Source organism: Drosophila sulfurigaster, chromosome 2L (assembly GCF_023558435.1).
Source record: "Drosophila sulfurigaster albostrigata strain 15112-1811.04 chromosome 2L, ASM2355843v2, whole genome shotgun sequence".
Taxonomy (NCBI): Eukaryota; Metazoa; Arthropoda; class Insecta; order Diptera; family Drosophilidae; genus Drosophila; species Drosophila sulfurigaster.
In genome coordinates this window covers 22343204-22362322 of record NC_084881.1, presented here as the reverse complement: position 1 = coordinate 22362322, position 19119 = coordinate 22343204, and the positions used below count along the sequence as shown (strand labels likewise).

The 19119-nt window shown below is 45.6% G+C and overlaps 2 protein-coding genes across 2 annotated transcripts; one reads left to right on the top strand and one right to left on the bottom strand.

Annotated features, from left to right (window-relative positions):
• The first annotated feature begins 4294 nt into the window (after window positions 1–4294).
• Window positions 4295–6770, top strand: LOC133842427 (opsin Rh5). The gene is made up of 3 exons (XM_062275508.1): window positions 4295–5402; window positions 5654–6000; window positions 6059–6770. The coding sequence occupies exons 1-3, from the start codon at window positions 5143–5145 to the stop codon at window positions 6622–6624; spliced, it is 1173 nt and encodes a 390-aa protein (XP_062131492.1). The 5' UTR covers window positions 4295–5142; the 3' UTR covers window positions 6625–6770.
• Window positions 6771–12444: 5674 nt separating this feature from the next.
• On the bottom strand, window positions 12445–18876 carry LOC133838874 (WD repeat-containing protein 81). The gene is made up of 4 exons (XM_062270117.1): window positions 17203–18876; window positions 14675–17145; window positions 13039–14608; window positions 12445–12975 (listed from the first exon to the last, which is right to left on the bottom strand). The coding sequence occupies exons 1-4, from the start codon at window positions 18801–18803 to the stop codon at window positions 12741–12743; spliced, it is 5877 nt and encodes a 1958-aa protein (XP_062126101.1). The 5' UTR covers window positions 18804–18876; the 3' UTR covers window positions 12445–12740.
• Window positions 18877–19119: the final 243 nt, after the last annotated feature.

Sequence of the window (19119 nt, the reverse complement as noted above, 5' to 3'; positions counted from 1 at the left end):
GGCCTAACAACCACGCCTACTGTACAAATTAATTTGCAAGAAGCGTTCTCCAGGCCTCACTCAGCACAACAACAATTGTTATCAACAGTGTTGTTGGCTGGCTGCATGTTATCAACATCGACGACTGGTCGAGCGAGGGTTGTGCGCGCGACGTGGTGGTGTCGACGACGACGACGGTCGATACAATTGGACTAGTTTAGACAGCGCCCACAAAAAGGCCGATTGGACAAAGCAGGAAAAACGAGACCCCGCCAAAAGTGAATTCCCTCTTTTTTACCAAGTGCCCAGGAAAAATAGCTAAACGAAAACTTGGCATATTCAACACTGGTGGAGAAGGTGCGGCCAAGTCGTGTGTGCGAGCGAGATGCCCGCTGTTACAGTGGCAGGGGTTTGGTTCAATTGCCATGTGACTGGTCGTTTGTGTGTGTGTGTGCGAGAGTGAGCGTATGACTGTGTAAGTGAGTGTTTGTTGAGTGAGTGAACAGAAGTTGAATGTGAACGAGTGTGTGTGTGTCTGTGTGCGTGTGTTTGCTCTTTCTGCTAAGTGAAATTTACAGTAGTTGAAAATGATTATTACTTGCAGGGTTGATTGCATACATATTCAAGTGTAATGGGCTGCAACTATGATGTCATACAGTGCAGCCAGTAATCTTGAGTTGCAATGCAACTCATACAGGTTGTCGCCCTCCTCAGCCAGATGTTTGCACTCGCTTGCTTATGAGTGTTGTGCCTGAGTGTGTATTCGTGAGTAATTAATTGGGGGCTTGACTTTGCGAAATGGCCCACAGATGGCGCGCACTGGCAAATTGCAAATTTCCCTGGCCTGAGCAACAAAGCCCGGCAATTACATTGAACATACATATTGCCTTAACCGAATACGCCCACAAATGCGCCCGGACATGCCCCCTAGTGACTTGCCAAGCGTCACAACAATATAACAGCGTAACTCTCTGTGTGCGCCTGTGTGTGTGTGTGTGAGTGGTAGAAAAGCAACAGCAACATGTTTGTTTGAATTTCTAACGCAAACAACATAGCGTGATGACGCCCTTGATGCCGCCATCCCCTTAAATGGCAGACGCGCAGACAAGTTGCAGCAGTCAACAGCACGAACGAACATTTTGCGCAAATTTGAGTAGTCATTTTGTTTGCTCACATCACAGGCCAACAGAAAAGGCGCCAACAATTGCGCGGCCGCACAAAACTATTGACGATAAGATGGGGCGATGTGAGTGGTTTTTTTTGTGTTGTGTGCTGAGTGGGGCTGGCTAGAAATTGGAATTGATTGTAATGGCGCCTCACGAGTTTTTTTAAATATTTTTTTTCGCAGCGCTAATAATCATGGCCCCCGGCAACGGAAGCGACAACGAGACCCATCGGATTTGCCCCGGACATTTTGTTTTGTGCCCGTCATTTTGCTTATTGCGCAAAATTTAGCTAGGTTCGCAGCAAACGCAAGCAGTGTGTTACAGTGTGGCCAAATTGGCTGCCCCAAGGCAAAAAGACTACAACTGCAACTATTATAACTAAACGCCGGCACAACACCAACAACTACCAAAACAATCAAAGACTGTGTGTATACAAGAGTGTAAAGCACAAAAAAAACATCTATTATTGTGGGCGTTCAACGTTTTCCCACATGCATATTAACAGGCAAACAGCACCGCAAACAAGATGTCGATCAATGTCGCCAAAAGATAAAAGCAGCCATACTACAAACATACACACATGTGCAGCCCCACATAAATACATATGTATGTATGTATGTGTGTGGAAGTGTATGTGTTAATAATGTGCGTGCTTGTGAAGAAGCTGCCAACAACAACATCAAGCAAAGCAGAACCAGTTTGCGTGCGTATAGTTGTTGTTGTTGTTTGGCACTTGTTGTTGCTGCTTCTGCTAGTGCTGAGAGTGGTCAGCGCGCGGTCAGCATTTGATGATTGCCTTGGCTTTCTTTTATATAAGCAACCCTACTGCTCTAACAGAAGTGGACTCAACTACCAGGCGCAGACAACAAATATACATACATATGTATATGTGGAGAATATGTGGAGATAACCAGTGAGTATTTATATTTGTAGTACATATGTATGTATATATAATATATAGTAGTTTTTTTGTTCTGAATTTATGTTAGTCGTTGCACATATATTTCTCATTTTTCTATTGCACAAATTAAAATCTTAAAATTATTATGCATACATTTTATAGATGCAAATTTTACTTTATATTTACTCAACGTGAACTAGCAATCAATTATTGAATCGAAAAACAGAACAAAATTATGTTAATGTAATAAATTTTTGTATTACTAAACAAGTAATTATTAAAAAGATAGAAAAATTCATATTTAGCCAACAATATGTTTCAAATGCGGAAATTAGTTAATAATTAAATACAAATTTTCAATACATGCAAAATTTATTTGAGCAATCAATAGTAATTGAAAAGCTAAGAAAAAGCAATATAATCACATTCAATAATTGAAGATATTAAGTACTCAATACCTATGCATACCCATATTTAGTTCGATTCCTAATCAAAATTCTCTAACAAGCTGAATTTGTTGGGCGTGTTAAGCACTAAATACTTATGCATACACATTCCGTAATCAGCGTCAATACAAATCATCACGTAAAGACGCTTCACGTCCGATTAGAGCAGGGGGACAGCAGAAGTACACTTCTGATTTACACTGGCTGACTGGTCGTTGTACTCTCTCATGCTCATGGGATGACATTGGGGCCGCGGGGCGACTTGTTGCCGGGTTGTGTGCGCCTGTTCCCCAAACTGGATTTTGGGGCCTGACTGACCGCACAACTTAAACGGGACGGACATGCATATTTCAAGTTGTTTCGCGCACCACCAACAATGCCACCACCACCACCACATCTCGTACTGACGCCACTGACACCACTGATGACAATGGCACGTGTTGACTGTGGTTAGTTACCGTTATGCGGTGCAGCAATTAGCGAGTAACCTTAACCTTAGCTTCCAAAAAAGCTCAAATCACAACCTGTGCTATGAGGCGCCCAAAATGCAGAGCAAGTGTCTGCGGCTGCCAAAATGCGTTGTCTGCCCCACCAACCAATGTTCCCCTCCACCATTTCCCCTCTCAAACACAAGCAACCACCACTGAGAGTTCATTTAAATTGGCCGCCACGCAACGCATCGAGTGTATACAACACACTCAGTCTCCACTCTCCACTCTTCTCTCCGCTATGCTCAACACAGCGAGCAAACTTGTTCCATGACATCTCAATGCCACCCGAAATTGTTGAGTTGAGTCGAATGTATATCAGCGAACTGCCTGCTTATGTCATCCACTTGAATTGCCAAAAGCAAAAACACACACAACATTTGCAAAAATTGTTGCTTTGACCCAGTGCGAGGCGAAACAGTTTGCGAATTTTCGCAAATCGCGCAAAATCCTTGAGTTTCAAGGTGCGTCCTTCACTTGGCAATGGGAACGGCCTCAAATTACGGTCAAGGCGAATTCAAGTCAACCCCGAGCGAGAACGAAAACGAGAACGAATGCGAATACGCGAATACGGGTACGAATACGAGTCACAAGTAGACGTCAGCGTCGTTAGCCTTGTGTTCTGAAAGTGCGCTACACAGCTTGGGAGTAGGCATTTGTATAACGAAATTATAACTGTAGAAAATATTGCGATTTAGAATTTAGAAATTATTTATTTATATGGAAATTTAGAGACCAAAGAATGTCTTTAGAATTCTTTGCCAAATTTCACTTAAATTGATTATACATTTTTAACACTAAAGACTATTACTTTAGAAATTACACTACATTACAGAAATTCATTTTAACGTACTTATATATTTTATTAGACTACAATATCTATTATATATATTATGAAAAATGATATGTATATGAAGGAATACTTTTAGAATTCCAATGGTAGGAGATTTCTCCAGTTCGCTTGGTTCGTACTCGCTCATTGCGAGTATCGTTTGTATCTTTTGGAGTAGGGCGGGCGTACAAGGTTCCCCTTGGTTACGGATATACACACAACATGCCAATATACACAAGCAAAGCAAACAATAGCAAGAACAACAAAAATAACAACGATATGTATATTATTATTGTTGTTTTTGGTTTTGTTCGTGTTCTTGTTCTGCGTCTGTTTCCGTTGTTATGTGTACGTTGTTTTCTGTCCGCCTAATGAAAATGTTGCTGTTCTTGTTTTTTGTTGCTACAATACACGTTTGTTGTACAAACACAACCAACACAAGACAGACAGACAGCAGCAGTAGTACTCGCAGTCGCAGTCGAAGCAGCCGCAAAAGCAAAGTGCCGTCTGACAGTCGTCAAAACAACGCTTCGTCGTGAAGGTGGGTCATTGTGAAATGACAGCGCCGAACCAACCAGGCGCACAGCACTCACCAACTAGCTGCTGTGTCACTCGCAATGCAATCGGCGTGCTAGAACGAGACGACAGTGTGTGCACGCGCAGCTGCGTTGCTAGCGTTGTCTCGCTCTGGCGCAGAGACCGCCAGCACGTTGCTGGACGCCGGTGCGCATTTTTGCTTTTGAAAGAAACAGGTCGAAGCACGCAAAAGCAAAAGACCCGCGGAAATGGAAAGACGCACGTGCCGCAGTCAGTTGCCGACCGAGAGAGAACAACAACAAGCTGCTTGCTGCCGAATGCTGGGCACCCGTTACTTAGTGTCATATTTCGCACAAAAGTTCGTTCGTATTTTCTGCTACAATTTACGATTTAGACGAGAGAGCGAGCGAGACCGCGAGCGAGTTGTGGAGAACGTGAACGAACCGTTTTCGTTTCTGCCGTTGCCCGCCAGAGACGTTGGAATTTGAATTTGAATGTCAACGACGATAACGTGGGGAGGCGATGTTGATACGTAATTTGAGCCGCACAAAAATGTCTTAAGACGCAGATTAGCGGCGTCTAATCCCAGGCTAAGTCACGCTGCAGAAGCTTCTAATCACATTAATTGAATTCCGCACCTCAACCCAGTGTGGTCACTATAAAAATGCCATTCGCCAGCAGGCCAGAGGTCAGCCAAAAGGCGAGACGTCAATGGAGAGCATGTGCCTCCTCCACCAGAGCTAGTCGACGGAATTTTCTATCAAAAAAATAATAAAAGGACCTCAACTGCAAAATGTATATCAACTATACTGGTGACTTGACCGGACCTCAGCCCTATGCAAGCTTCCTGAACGACAGCCTGGGCGATGCTAGCGGCTCTGTGCTGCCCTTGGGACATGATTATCCCGCGGAGTTCCAGCACATGGTGCACGCTCATTGGCGAGGATTTCGTACGCCTCCCATTTACCATCGTGCTGGCATCTACATCGCCTTCTGTGTCCTCATGACCCTCAATATCTTTGGTAATGGACTCGTCATCTGGATATTCTCCACGTAAGTTCACCATGTTTATAATTGTGAACAAATGTCTATTAGAAAAAGTAATAATAAAAACATCCCGTGGACAAATATATTGTTTCTAAAAGTAGGTTAAAAATGCAATGCATCTAAGTAATTTGTATCCTTATTCCTCAAGGAAAATAGTAATCATAATTTTTTTAGTTTGTTTTTTCTTTTTTGCTTAAATTTGTAAATATATTAAGAAACAGCATAATAATTTTGCTTACACTTAAACATTTCTTTAGCTCAAAATCTCTGCGGACGCCTTCTAATTTATTGATTCTGAATTTGGCTGTCTTTGATCTGTTTATGGCCTCCAACATGCCCCACTATCTGATTAATGCCACCCTGGGATATATTGCCGGTGGAGAAATGGGCTGCGACATCTATGCCCTAAATGGTGGCATCTCTGGCATGGGGGCTTCTATAACAAACGCTTTTATTGCCTTTGATCGCTACAAAACCATATCGAATCCCATCGATGGACGCTTGAGCTATGGACAAATTCTTATGTGCATCATCTTCACGTGGCTGTGGGCAACACCTTTCTCTGTGCTGCCCCTCTTCCAGATCTGGGGTCGCTATTTACCAGGTAAGTTCATTGATTGATTATTCCAATCATTAATGAACTACATTGTTTTTCTTCTCAGAGGGCTTCCTGACCACCTGCAGCTTTGATTATCTGACCAATACCGATGAGAACCGACTGTTTGTCCGCACTATTTTTGTGTGGTCCTATGCCATCCCGATGACCGTGATTATTGTTTCTTATTACAAGCTCTTCACCCACGTACGAAGCCATGAGCAGATGCTTGCGGAACAGGCCAAGAAAATGAATGTGAAGTCGTTGTCCGCAAATCAGAACAACGACTCGATGAGCGTGGAACTCAAGATTGCCAAGGCAGCTCTCATAATTTATATGCTCTTTGTGCTCGCTTGGACTCCGTATTCGGTGGTTTCCCTGATTGGTTGCTTTGGAGAACAGCAGTTGATTACACCATTTGTATCCATGTTGCCCATGTTGGCCTGCAAATCGGTTTCATGTCTCGATCCCTGGGTATATGCGACAAGTCATCCAAAGTATCGTCTGGAACTGGAGAGACGACTTCCCTGGCTGGGCATACGGGAGAAACAAACGGGAACTGGTGCGACAGGTGGCCAGGAGAGTGTGGCCAGTGTCAGCGGCGATACGCTGGCCATGAGCGTCCAGAACTGACCGAGCTGAATTTGGATATCTGCACTTTGAAATAATAATAGATGTACTCGATCTCGATATATGTTGATCACTTCAAGCAATGAACTAAATGAGTTCCAAAAATACAAAAACAAAAAAAGATGGCATTGAAAAACAAACATTGATAATGCTTTACTTATTGGTGAGTCGACCAGTTTATTTGTAGATAAGAAAAATTAGTTTTCAAGAAAGTTTTCTTAAGTACTACGCAAAATTCGTATTACCCATTATTTTAGAAGTCAGTAAAGAAAGCATTTTATTTCTTATATTTTCTTGGCTTTATATTTTATATACCTTTCTAATATTTTTTTATTATTTATTTCTTTAGTTTTTAGTTTTCACATTTCATTCAGTTCCACTTGATCGTAAATTAGCGGCAAAAATACATTTCTCGCTACATTTGTTAATATTCCAAAATTGTTGGATACATTTCTTTAGCAACATCGCGCAATGTTCATTCGTTAGTATATCTTATAATGGATCTCAAGTGGATTTAGTGTAGATCGCATGTTGATATGATTCAGATTCTTCACATGAACTCCAAACGAAAACTTGCTGGAGAAGTAACGATCTCTTTTTGGTGGATTCGATACATTTTTCTTTAGCAACATTTGTGGTCGTGTTTCCAAAGAGTATTTTAAAATGGAATTCAAGTTGATCGTCAAATTGATACTTATTGCAAAGGTATACAAAACGCGTCGCAACACATATCACAGTTGACTGTTCTTACATGTTTGATGCAGTTTTCGGCTTGAAGGCAACATCTCGGGCATTGTTGTTCAGGCCAGTTTAGAGCATGTTGTCCAATGAATGGACAGCGTTCCAACCAACCAAGCAAGCGAACAAACAACCACCACAGCACAACAAAGCACCACAGCATGTCTCGCCTCAGTCAGGTTGCGTTGTCAATATGTCGAATGCGGCAATTGAAAAATATTCTCATTTCTCATTCGACAATAATATCGCGACTGCGCTTCGGTGTTATTGTGTGTGTAAAAAGTGGGAAACGTTGCGATGAAATGCGTTGCGTTGCCCAGGGGCTCTGAGGCCCATCCAAACATGGATGAACGGATGGATGGATGGACGAGCGATATGAAGTTGAAAAAGTTGCGCTTCTTTGTTGCTTGCGCACATCCAACCAATCCGCGTGGCCAACAGCAGCGTTTCAATTCAGCGAATGTTCCACACGGTAACAGGCGAACAGTATTTTCAGCAGCCGTTTACAACATTTCTACACAAAGTTGAAAGCGTGATTGGCTGAGAAAGCGCAGCGAGTGATTGGTGTGCGCCTGTATGCGTGTGTATCTGTGTGTCGACTACGAGTAGTGTAAACGAAAAAAAAGGGAGAAGGGCAGAGGAGGAGCGACATCGGTCGAACCACACAGCACAGCCAGCAACATTGCCAAATAGACAACACACCACCACACACCACTGAATAGCTGGCGCACCACAACAGACAGACAGATAGAGCGACTGGTCTGGGGCTTCTTCTTGCTCTTTAAGAAACAACAAACATTTTTACTAGGTCTGCATGAGATTTAGCAGCATGCTCTCCACACACAGTACGATTAGATTTTCAATGAAAACTCAATAGAAATGATGTTAGAAACCTGGTCGCAGGTGCGAGCGAGATAAACATACAAACTGGCTAGAGCGAGTGCTGCTGTTGGGTGTGCGTTGTTTGAATGTGTTTTGATTGTGTGCGTGTGTGAGGATTAGAGAGATGTTGCTCTACACAAGTTGTGCGGCTGCTGCAATAGTTTGATGTGCTGCTGCTGCTATTTGTGCCTGACTCTGAGCTCCTCCTCAACGCGTCGGATTATCCAATTTGTGTGAAGAGGCAGAAAATAACACTTGTCCATTTCTCGCACGTCGTGTGCTGCTGCTGTTTCCCTTATTGTTGTGTGTTCTGTGTGGAGAGTCGACGACGACAACGACGACGACTTGTTGCATGTAATAATAATAATAACGAACGAAACGGTATCTCGTAGCTGTTTAGTGGATGATTAAACTGAATTTAATCGTTTGCGAACAGGCGCACAGCGATGTGCACGCGACGCTCTTTTTTCTTTCGAAATTAAAACGATTTCAAATTGCCCATACTATACACAAAAGCAATGCACACACACGCACACACTACTGTTGTCTCGCTTGCACTGCACGGACAAACCAGTTGCCAATTTGCAGCGTCGTTTATTGCCAGCATTGTTGGGGTTGCTGGCCACTCAGTTAATGGCAAGGCGTTGGCTAAGTGCCAAACGAAATGCTCGTTCCAGTCGCATAACTCGTTCGAAATTCAAATATCGTAGAAGTTCAGCGCATTGTTTGCGCATGTCCATTGGCAACAGGGGACACACAATTGTTGTTGCTCTTTCGCTTGCACTCTCGTCACACTTTCACAACGCACACACACACACACTCATAAGCAGGGCCACTCGCTAGCACTCACTTTCGTTCTCGCTCGCTCGCTCGCCTGCTGTGCTGTATTGTGTTGCGGCCTATTAATCGTCTTGCTATTATTTTGGCAATCCTAATATGTAATGCCAATTCATGGGGTGGGCGCCTGTTAAAATAGCAGGCAACGAGCGCGCTCGAAATTAACATGTCATCAAAATCGATAGACTGTTGCATGCCTATGCCCCAATGCTGTGCCTCTGTTAGCATTTGAACGTTAAAAATTCGATTTTATAGAATGCAGCAACGCCCACAAAGAGACCAAGCATCGACTTTACTCTATGAGCTAATAATTGGTAAACAAAGCGCTGCGAGCGGGAGAGAGCATGATTACGCCTGTTGCTGCCGGCTTCCGGCTCCCGTCCCCAACCCACATCAAGCTGTGTGTGGGTAAGTAACAGCGCTGCTGTGGGTTAACAGACCTGTAGCTACACATTCTGCGCGCCTCTTAGTTATTATGTCAGATCTGCAATGCGCGACTATAAAATACGTAGTCGGCCTCCGAGAATTTATTGGCTCGCCGCCCCCGGCAACCGGGGTGTGAGTTATAAAATTGATGGCATAAACTGTCATGAATTTATAAATATGAGTGGGCCACACTGGTGCACACAACACACAGCGCCCACTTTACTACATGCGGCAGCCAATTGTTCGTTTCTGTTCGCCTATTGCCAATTTTCGTCTGTATGTTGGTAACATTGTCAATTTGAGTCCTGCCCTAGCGTAAATGTGGCTGTTTTGCTGTTTCTGCTGCTGCTACTCTGGCAACGCCGCTGTTGCCATACCGTTCGCACCTGCTGCGCGCAATGTTAAGAACAACACAACGCACAACATGCAGCTTGACAACATGTGTACACATATATTTTTCGAGTTGCGACTCAACCTCAACCTTAATACCCAACCAACATCATCATCAGACCACCACACAACCTCAACATTCTTGTGGTCTTATGGCAGTGCTGTCGGGCTGCCAGATTCGATCGCTGGACGCCACATTGCTGCATATTTGGCGCTGGTATGCGCTCTGGCAACCCTGCATACAAACTCAACACAAACACACCCATATACATAGTGGTATGTATAGTTGGTGTGTTCACTCCAATGCCAAAGCATTCCAAGCATAACAATGCCCGTCTCTTTGACGCTGTTTGCCTGTTCGGGCAAGTAAGTGAAATTTCATGCAAAACCATTCTTCGGAAATTTTAAATTCCCCGCATACTTGTGTGTCGCACGAGATATTTTTTGGATTGCGTGATCATGACGTTTGTTTGAGGTTTGATACGTCTGCTATGGGAGTGTGTGTATGATTGAACGCGTTACGTTTGTTGTTGTTTGCTTGCCTTAGTGCGCAGTTTATTTATTTGAACTTGAATTTATTGTGATTTGATATTATAATATTTAACTGTTTTGTCTCTATTGTTTATGCTTTATCTAAATAGATTTTTTGTATTATTTATTGGTATTTTCGAGAGCCTTAATGCCGAACCACTTGCAACATGCAACAAATCTGAAGGCACCAGCGAACTCGTTCCAGCTGAGTTCGTTCACACTGTAAATGCAATTTACGCACGACTGGATGCTCCAACGACTCCTTAAACTCAAGGTGAAATGCAAGACATCTACAAATTGAATGAGAGAATGTGATTTGCAAGGGGGTTACTCAATGCAATGCAATTGGGAGAGCAATGCACGCTCGAATGACTTAGACGCACTATTGTCCTCTGTAAATCCTCATTGTAACAAGCGCCCAGAATCATTGTCTTACGCATACGTCGCCCAGACTCTGCCGTAAACTGCATAAAGCGACAACAATAAAAACCACAGCAGTAGCAGCACAAGCAACAACAACCAATGCAAAAAGTTGCCATAAAAAGAAGCCACGCGAAATGTCGCGACGCCCAAAATAAATGCAACGCTCTCCCTATATACTTAGTATATGTATGTATGTACATCCTCCATACAATCACTCATACATATGTATGTACATGTGTATTTACGTTCGCAGACGTTCGCACTCACACAGAGATGCAGAGGGAAGTTGCCTTTAAGATCGAAACTCGTTGATTAACTCGTCTGCTCCCCAAGTTCATTGCCCCAACTCAATGCGATGTGCAAGACGAAATTGAGAAAAAAATGAAAACGAATAAAAATATACATACATGTATTAAGGGGGGAACAAGAAAAAATAAAATACAAATTGACTTTTTATACTTCGCACGTAGAAGTAAGAAGAGTATTATAATAATATGGAAAGCCTTAAAATTGAGGTAAGAAATTTATATTCCAACAAAGAATATTTCTCTTCCGATCGATCAAGAAAAACAAAATTCTATTTTGTATATGAACTAACAATTAAATAACTGCACAGCTCCTTCAGAGAATATTCCAGCTGCTTTAATATTAAAATAACTATGTATGTATCTATGAATAAGCATTATTCATACGTTAACAATCAATTTGTTATTTTGTTTGTAACAATTGTTTGTTATTTTAAGCTTATACTTATGTTAAAGGGAAAAACATATAATCAGTTTTAAATACCTATTAACCACAACCTAAGACCTATGACCAAATAAAATATTTCCCAAGGAATCCTGTTAACAAAATTATTGTTGCATATCTTAAAGGCGCGTTAATTATAAACAAAAACAATCACACATAAAAATTTAACGTGTAAATATTGGTATATAATATATACAAATATTCTTTAAACAGTCTAGTTAAATAGCTGTTTTTGTATACAGAAAGTAGTTGATATCTCGGCGACATCCTATGCGATCTTTGCAACTCCTGCGTAAAAAATGGATTTCAATTTTTTGTAAGGGAAAATTTAGGAAAATTTTGGAATTTGGTTGAAATACGCCGTATTTCTGACATTTGAAGTACCATCAGAATGTCATTTGGCAAAATAATAAGTATAATTTACACAAAACGATTGAAATAATAAAAAGGACGAATATCCTTCAAACAGTCAAGTTACAAGGACTTTTTGATATACAGGAAATTACGTATGTCGCGGTCATATCCTGTCTGATCCTTGTGAATCCTGCACCAAACGAAGCGTATTTGTGTGGACCATCATCATACCAAAGGACATTCAAATCGTCCTCGTGGTTCCCGAGTTATCCTGGAATTTGTGATTTTCGTACGGGTTTTTTCGCTTTCTGATAAAAAAAATTAACAAATAATGAAACCATATTTGTTTGATTATGAACGATAGAATTGGTCCTGGTGATGCTAGCAATAGGTGACCTTTCAAAATGTGCAAGGATGTGGCCGACACATAGAGTATCTTTAAAAAAGGATATTCCTTCGATATTTAATAAAACGCAACGTTTATGTTTAAATAGTTGTGTAATTTATACTTGTATAATACAAAACATGTGTATTGTTTGTTTGCCTTTTACCTTTGATGTGGATCGAAATCAACAATAAAAAACAATATTGCCTAAAACTAACAAATTAAATTAGTTGTGCTGGAATTGAATACGTCCTGTTTTTGGAGTAAGTTCTAACTAAAGTGGTAACTAAATCCTATTGCTTCGATCGAGTATATATAAGGTAATCTAGATTAATATTTGGTGCCGTTTAAAAATAGAGATAAATCATTTTGTTCTGTCTTAATATCATCTGTCCAATCCTGGCTAGCACAGGAGTGCAATGTTGCCGCTCTCGTTGCCGGTCAAAAAGGCGCGATTGAGGGGCAACACGGCGAGGGAGGTGAGCACGCCACGGAATGTTTCTGGACGCAATTTGGTGATGGTGTTCAAGGCATGCGAGTTGCCCACATCCGCATAGACGCCAACGCGATTCCCCGTTGTCGCATAGACCAATGATGTGCCCACGCTCTGCAGGAAATGCGCTGGCTCCGCTGGTGGCCTGCATGGAGTGAATGGAAGGGATTAGCAAAGATGATGTGATGTTAAATTGCTGGCAACTTACTTGAGCTGATAGTGTAGTATGCCGGTTTGGCCATGCCACACAGCCAGACTGTGATCCAGCGCCGAACTAATGAGCAGCTGATCGCTGGGCGCCGTCAGCTGCAGCAGATCACATTCCATGGGTCGCCACGAGTTGAGCACGATGCCGGTGCGCGTGTCCAGCTGCACAATGGCACCCGACGAGAGACCAGCGGCCAACCAATTGCCCGACGGAGCGACAGCCAAGCAACGGACTGTGGCATTGGGCAGCGCCGCATGGCAAACACGCCACTCATTCACATACTGCATGGAGCGGGCATCGATTATGCGAACTGTGGACTCCGCTGTGCCGGCGACCACAAGTGGTGAATGCGAGGGCAAGCACTTGACCACCGTCACTGCACTATGTCTAGGGGCATCGAGTATGCCCAGTGGTCGACCTATAAATGGATCCCAGAGATGCACGCCTGCATCGCAGGACACCACGTAGCGCAGGGATTCCAGGAAGCTCAGGGAATGTATGGACTTCTTGTGTGCCGTGTAGGTGAATTGGCAGGTGCTGCTCTTGCGTCCGTCGCCCTCGCTGCGCAGTGACCACAACTTCACAGTTTTGTCCTTTGAAGCGGAGATGAAACTATTCTCATTCTCGAGCGCATAAATGGCACGCACCGAGTTCGTGTGCCCCACAAAGGATTGCAGACGTATCTGTTTGAGATTCAGCGCCTGATTATCCTTGTCGCTGCGTGTGGTCTCATGACGCCAATAGGCCAACCAGTTGCCCTTTAGGTGTCGCGTGCTAGGCATATGATCCAGCTTATAGGCCACCATGTCGAGCAGTTCCATGCTGCTGCTGGCCACCTGCAGCCGGTTGCCCACAATCTGTGTGCCAAAACTATTCGGCGCCATCGAAGCATCCACCACATCGGCCTGATTAACTGCAGCCGAAGGACTGCTCTCGGATTTGCGGCGTGCAGCATTGGGCTGCTCATGCTCGTGGCAAAGCGTCAATACAAACTCCAGATTGCTTAGCGAGCGCTTCATGATGGCTTCGCCCAGGAAGCGCAGGAATGCGAGGTATGCAGTGTGTGCCAACTCTGGACCAAAGACATCGCGCAGCTCCTCCAGTGCGCGCTGCTGTTGTCCAGCACCGCCACTCAGCGTAAGACTCGCCAGCTGGCAGCTGAAATCATTGGGCAAGCCGTAGGCCTTGTTGAAGATCATAAAGAATGGCGTCAGCAGCGACTGGCAGAGATGCTCCCGCGTCATGTCAGATCCCAAACGAACACTTAGCGCATAGCAGGCATCGAGGAACTTTCTCGCCAGCAGCGAGCGACCCAAATAGCCACTTGGCATCAGGAGATTAGTCGAGCTTAGCAATCGCAATATGGGCAGAAGGATGGCGTCGAGCAGTATGTGCTGCAGATGCTCCATAATGCTGGCGTCCATCAGGCATGGCAGCATGTACTTCACCAGCTGCAGCGAACTGATGATCGCGCCCTCAAGGCTGCCAGTAATGCGCTTTGAGCAGAGTCCAATCAGCTCGCTGATGTGTGGAAAATACTGCAACAGTAAAAAGTTTTCGCCGTAGAGTGCTGGAAAGGAAGAGATAAAATATTAAATGATGTTTTTACATTATTAAAATTGAATGTTTGACTCACCCGCAATGGACATGAGACACTCGAGGACACGAGCCGCGCTGCGATCGCCAACAACTCGCGCATTGGCAATGCTAAAGTAGTTGAGATTGGCGGCATCCGCAGCAGCGAGATCAATGCCACTGCTGCTCGTCTCGGAAGCGTCCATCTCGGGCAGCAGATTCTCCTGGCCAACGTAGCAGAGCGAGAGCAGCTTGAGCAGATTGCGTGTAATGTGGCGGGCAGTGAGCACGGGACCCAAGCGATGCGACAGCCAAACCAAACTCTCTGCACTCATCTCGCTGATGCGATTATTCTGCAATGCTTTGGCCTCCGAGATGCGGGATATAACTGACGCCTGCAGCGAGTCACAGCCCTCCGTCTCCGGCTGGATATCCGTTGATTCCGTCGACTCGTTGACAGCACTCGTGACCTGGCTGATCAGCTCAAAGCTGTCGACGCTCTTGCGTGAGCCAATGTCGCAGTCGATGGCACTCAGTTGGAAGCTGCGACGAATGCCGCTGGCAGGTATCTCAATGGTGGGTGAACGTGGTCCAATTGGTGGTGGAGGCATCATGGGAGGCGGTGTCTGGCCTTGGCTTTGAAGGGAGATTTTATCCGGTGACAATTTGGCTCCGTACATCAGCTCATTGATGGCCAGTTTGTCGGGTGAACTGCCCGCGGATTCACGAGCCTCCTCCGCAATCGCCGTGGACGAGGGACGCATGTCAAAGGAGTCTATGGATTTGTTCTCTTGATCCTCCTCGAAGGTAAACAACTCCTCAACATCGGGCTTCGACTCCTGTTGTTGCTGCTGCAATTGCTGTGTCGACGGCTCTTCGACGGCAAAACTGAGATTCTTGCTGGTGCGTCGACTGCCGCCGCTGTGATAGTGATATCCATTGCCTTGTTCTGGCTCCTTGTAGCCACCGACAGCCTCAATCAATGGCGCAATGAAATGTTGTAGGAAGCAGCGCAACCCAAAGCGCACAATCAAGCGCAACAGGAAGCTGTGATGATAGAGTTTTACCGATTTGCGTGACTTGAAGCTGCTGCTCGATGAGAAACGCAAGTGGCTGCCACCAGCACTGTTGCTGCCGCAGCTGCCACTGCCACTGCTGTTGCCGCTGCTGCTGTTTGCCTCATCCACCGCTGTGATGCTCTCCACATCGTACAACTTCAGCAACGGCTGCAGGAGCTGTTGTTGCGTCTGTGTCACGCCCAGCGCCTGGGCAATGCAATCAAAGAGATGCCAAGCCGTCAGAATCGAGGTGCGTTCGTCGCGCAACAAATCTATGATGTGCGGCAGCAGCAGCTCCACGGGCGTAAACTGTTCGTAGCCAAACGTGACAGGTTCCAGCAGGCGACGCACATGCGCACAGCAGGACATCACTTTGCATTCGGCAATCTTGCGCTCGAAGAGCACACGCTGACGATCCAGTTCCGTGTAGCGAGCACATTCATTGCCACCGTTGCAGTTGAGATGCGTGTGCAGCTCGAGCAGCTCAAAGTTGTGCTGGAACATGTGCAGCGAACGCACCAAGCCATAGACAGCCAAATAGTGGCTGGGAAAAGGCAGCAGCGTGTTGGCAAACATCGGTTCCAACAGCTGTGCCGCATGCGTGGGCACTGGCAGCCCTTCAACTGTTGCCTCTCCTTGCTCCAGTTGCAACAACAATCGCACCACTCGACGCACCGCCTTGGGCAGCTCCTGCACATGATGCTGGGCCAGCGTGCGACATGCGGCCAAGCGACACTCGAAACTGGCGCTGGCGCCGTTGCTCGTCAAGAGCGGACGCAGTCGCTGCATGGCAAACACTTCCACAATCAGGCAGCCCAAAACCTGCAACTCGCGTTCGCGCCTTTCCACCTGCAACTGCTGCAGACTCTGCTGTCGTCGTTTCGAGCTGACCAGCAGATTCTTCGACTTGGTTTGTATTGCAGCAGCATCGAAAGCAAACAGTTGATTCGTAAACGAATGATCTGCCGAGTTCTGTTCAAACAGCAGGTCGCTATTGATCATCTGCTCCTCGGGATTTGTGGCCGCTTGCTGTTGTGGAAAGGTGCGTGCGTAAAACGTCTCGAGTGTCTCCAGCTGCTGAAGCAACAGCGCTGGATTGTATTGCGCTGGCAGCTCTATAAAGTTGGTCATGCTATAGAAGTTGGAGGCCGAGACAGCTTGCTCGTCGGGCACACGTAATGACATGCGTGGCGAACTGTGCTCCACGCTCCCATAACTGGCGGCTGCTGCCTGTAGATTCTCTGTGCTGCGCGCCAGTCGCTTATTGCTGCTGCTCACTGGGCCACCACTTTGGCCATAGAGCTGCGACAGCCTGGGTGCCGTTTTGCTGAACCAGGCGGAGGCATAACGACGTGGCGGATGCGGTTGTGTGAACAGCTGCACAATTCCGCGCTGACTCAAATTGCAATGCTGATCCACAAGACTCAAGCAGACATTCTTTGACTTAACCGCCGCCTTGCCGCTCAATTTGTAGCTATAACACAGCATAAATTAGTTTAATTTTCTGTTCTTTGAATACCTCAAGACTTACCCAAAGTTCAAGTCGATCCAGTGCTGCAGTCGCTCACTCACATATTGCGACTCCAGTGCCTCGCGATGCTTGCAAATGAAATCCTCTGGGCAGCTGGCCCAAGTAGGCAGCTCCAGATCAGGCAAATCTTCGTGTATGCTCTTAAAGATCATCGGATCTGTATAGAACTCCGGTATGCATTCATCAGGCGTCCATTCCTGCAGTCGTTGTATCGACACCGGATACTCTGCGGGCACCCAAATGGGACGCACATGCGCACAAAGTATGGACTGGGGTGTACGCCGCGCCATGTACACAAAGTATGTGATCTCTGAGAGAAAATCGGAGACATGATGCGGCACTTGCGACTGCTCTACAGGCGCACCAGGCTGTGTGGCATGGGTGTACATCAAATCCAAGTGTATGTCGCCTTTGTTCAAGCGATATTTACTCTTTGTGAGATCACGCCAATTGAGTCCATTGCGTCCCGCAAAATCCGTCACCCAGGGCATAATGTGATGGTGCGCTGCATCCGTTAAGCTACGACCACACGCATTGTTCAACACGGTCAAATAGTCAAAGTTGGACAGTTGTCCATTGCACCACATTTCGCAGTATTCGCGCAGATTAAACTGGTCTGGATCGTAGGCCAGCTTGAGATCAATAGATGGTTCCATGGGCTGATGGCCCGGTGACTCGGGCAGCTCAGAACAGCTTAGCGGCGACATGTCTAGCGCGGCCAGTGGTTCAGCCATTAACAGATTGCAAGGCAGACGCGGCAACACTTGCAGCCAGAGATTCTCGCGCAGCATCACGTGCTGCAATCGCAAGTCGCCGAGGCACAAGCCCTGCGCCTGTAGCTGTCGCGACAGCTGTAGCAGCTGATAGATGATGAACAGCGACTTGTTGTAGCCTCGACCCAGCAACGCTGGACTGTAGCTGATGCAGTCATAGAGACTGCACTCCAAAGCGGGCGGATAATGAAAGACGCAGAAGTGGCAGCTGGTTTCAATGGCCACTAACGCGGGCAGCACATTCGCATGACAATCGCCCGACAAGTCCTGCTCCCAGCTGGCTGTGGCATCCGTCTCCTGCTGACAGTGCAGCACCGAACAGTTGTAGATGCGTTGTATCAACTCTTTGAGCACAACATCGTGCGGTTGCAGTGTGGCAGCCGATGATGCATTGTGTGTGGCTGCCTTGGCGGCACCACTGCGACACTGCTTGACATGGGCGCCCGCATATTGTTTGTAAGCTGCCTGCCACAATTGCTTGAAGTTGCTGCTTGCCACATTAGCCACAGCTTGTGAGTAACTTAGGGGCAACTGGGCGTGATCTTCGACTGTTGTCCGTGGTGGCAGGGGGTAAACTTTGCGTTGTGGTTGCTTGCGATACGTTTGCACTAGGATGCGGGTCCAGGGGTGCTCCAATGGTCCAGTAGGATGCGCTCTTCGATCCAACTGTGGCCAATTCGTAAAGTGGGAAAGTTTGCGCTGTCGCTCGAGGGTTTGTAGCCAGCTTTTGTCGCAAATCAGCTTGTAGACGCCCTCATCTGAGTCACAAACAATATGTTGCGGATTAATACCGATTTGCAGCCATATCGCATCGTCGCTATCGCCCATGACAAAGCCTGCGACCAAAACGAACCAACTAAATTTAACACAAACAAAAATTGCACTGTGCAAATATAGCGATGGGCTCGGGCTGCAATTAAGCGGCACGACAGTCACGCAACAGCGAACGATATATTCATAAGTATTTAAAGGCAAAAAAGAGCTGTTTTAATATTAATTGCAGCCGCAATTGTCTTAAAATTAAATTTTACATATTTAATTGTATTACTGTTTACTTTAAAATGAGCTTTTAATAATTGTTTGTCCTGCTGTAATCACGATACTGGCAGTCTATCGATAGCCCACCAAAGCACTATCAGCTGTG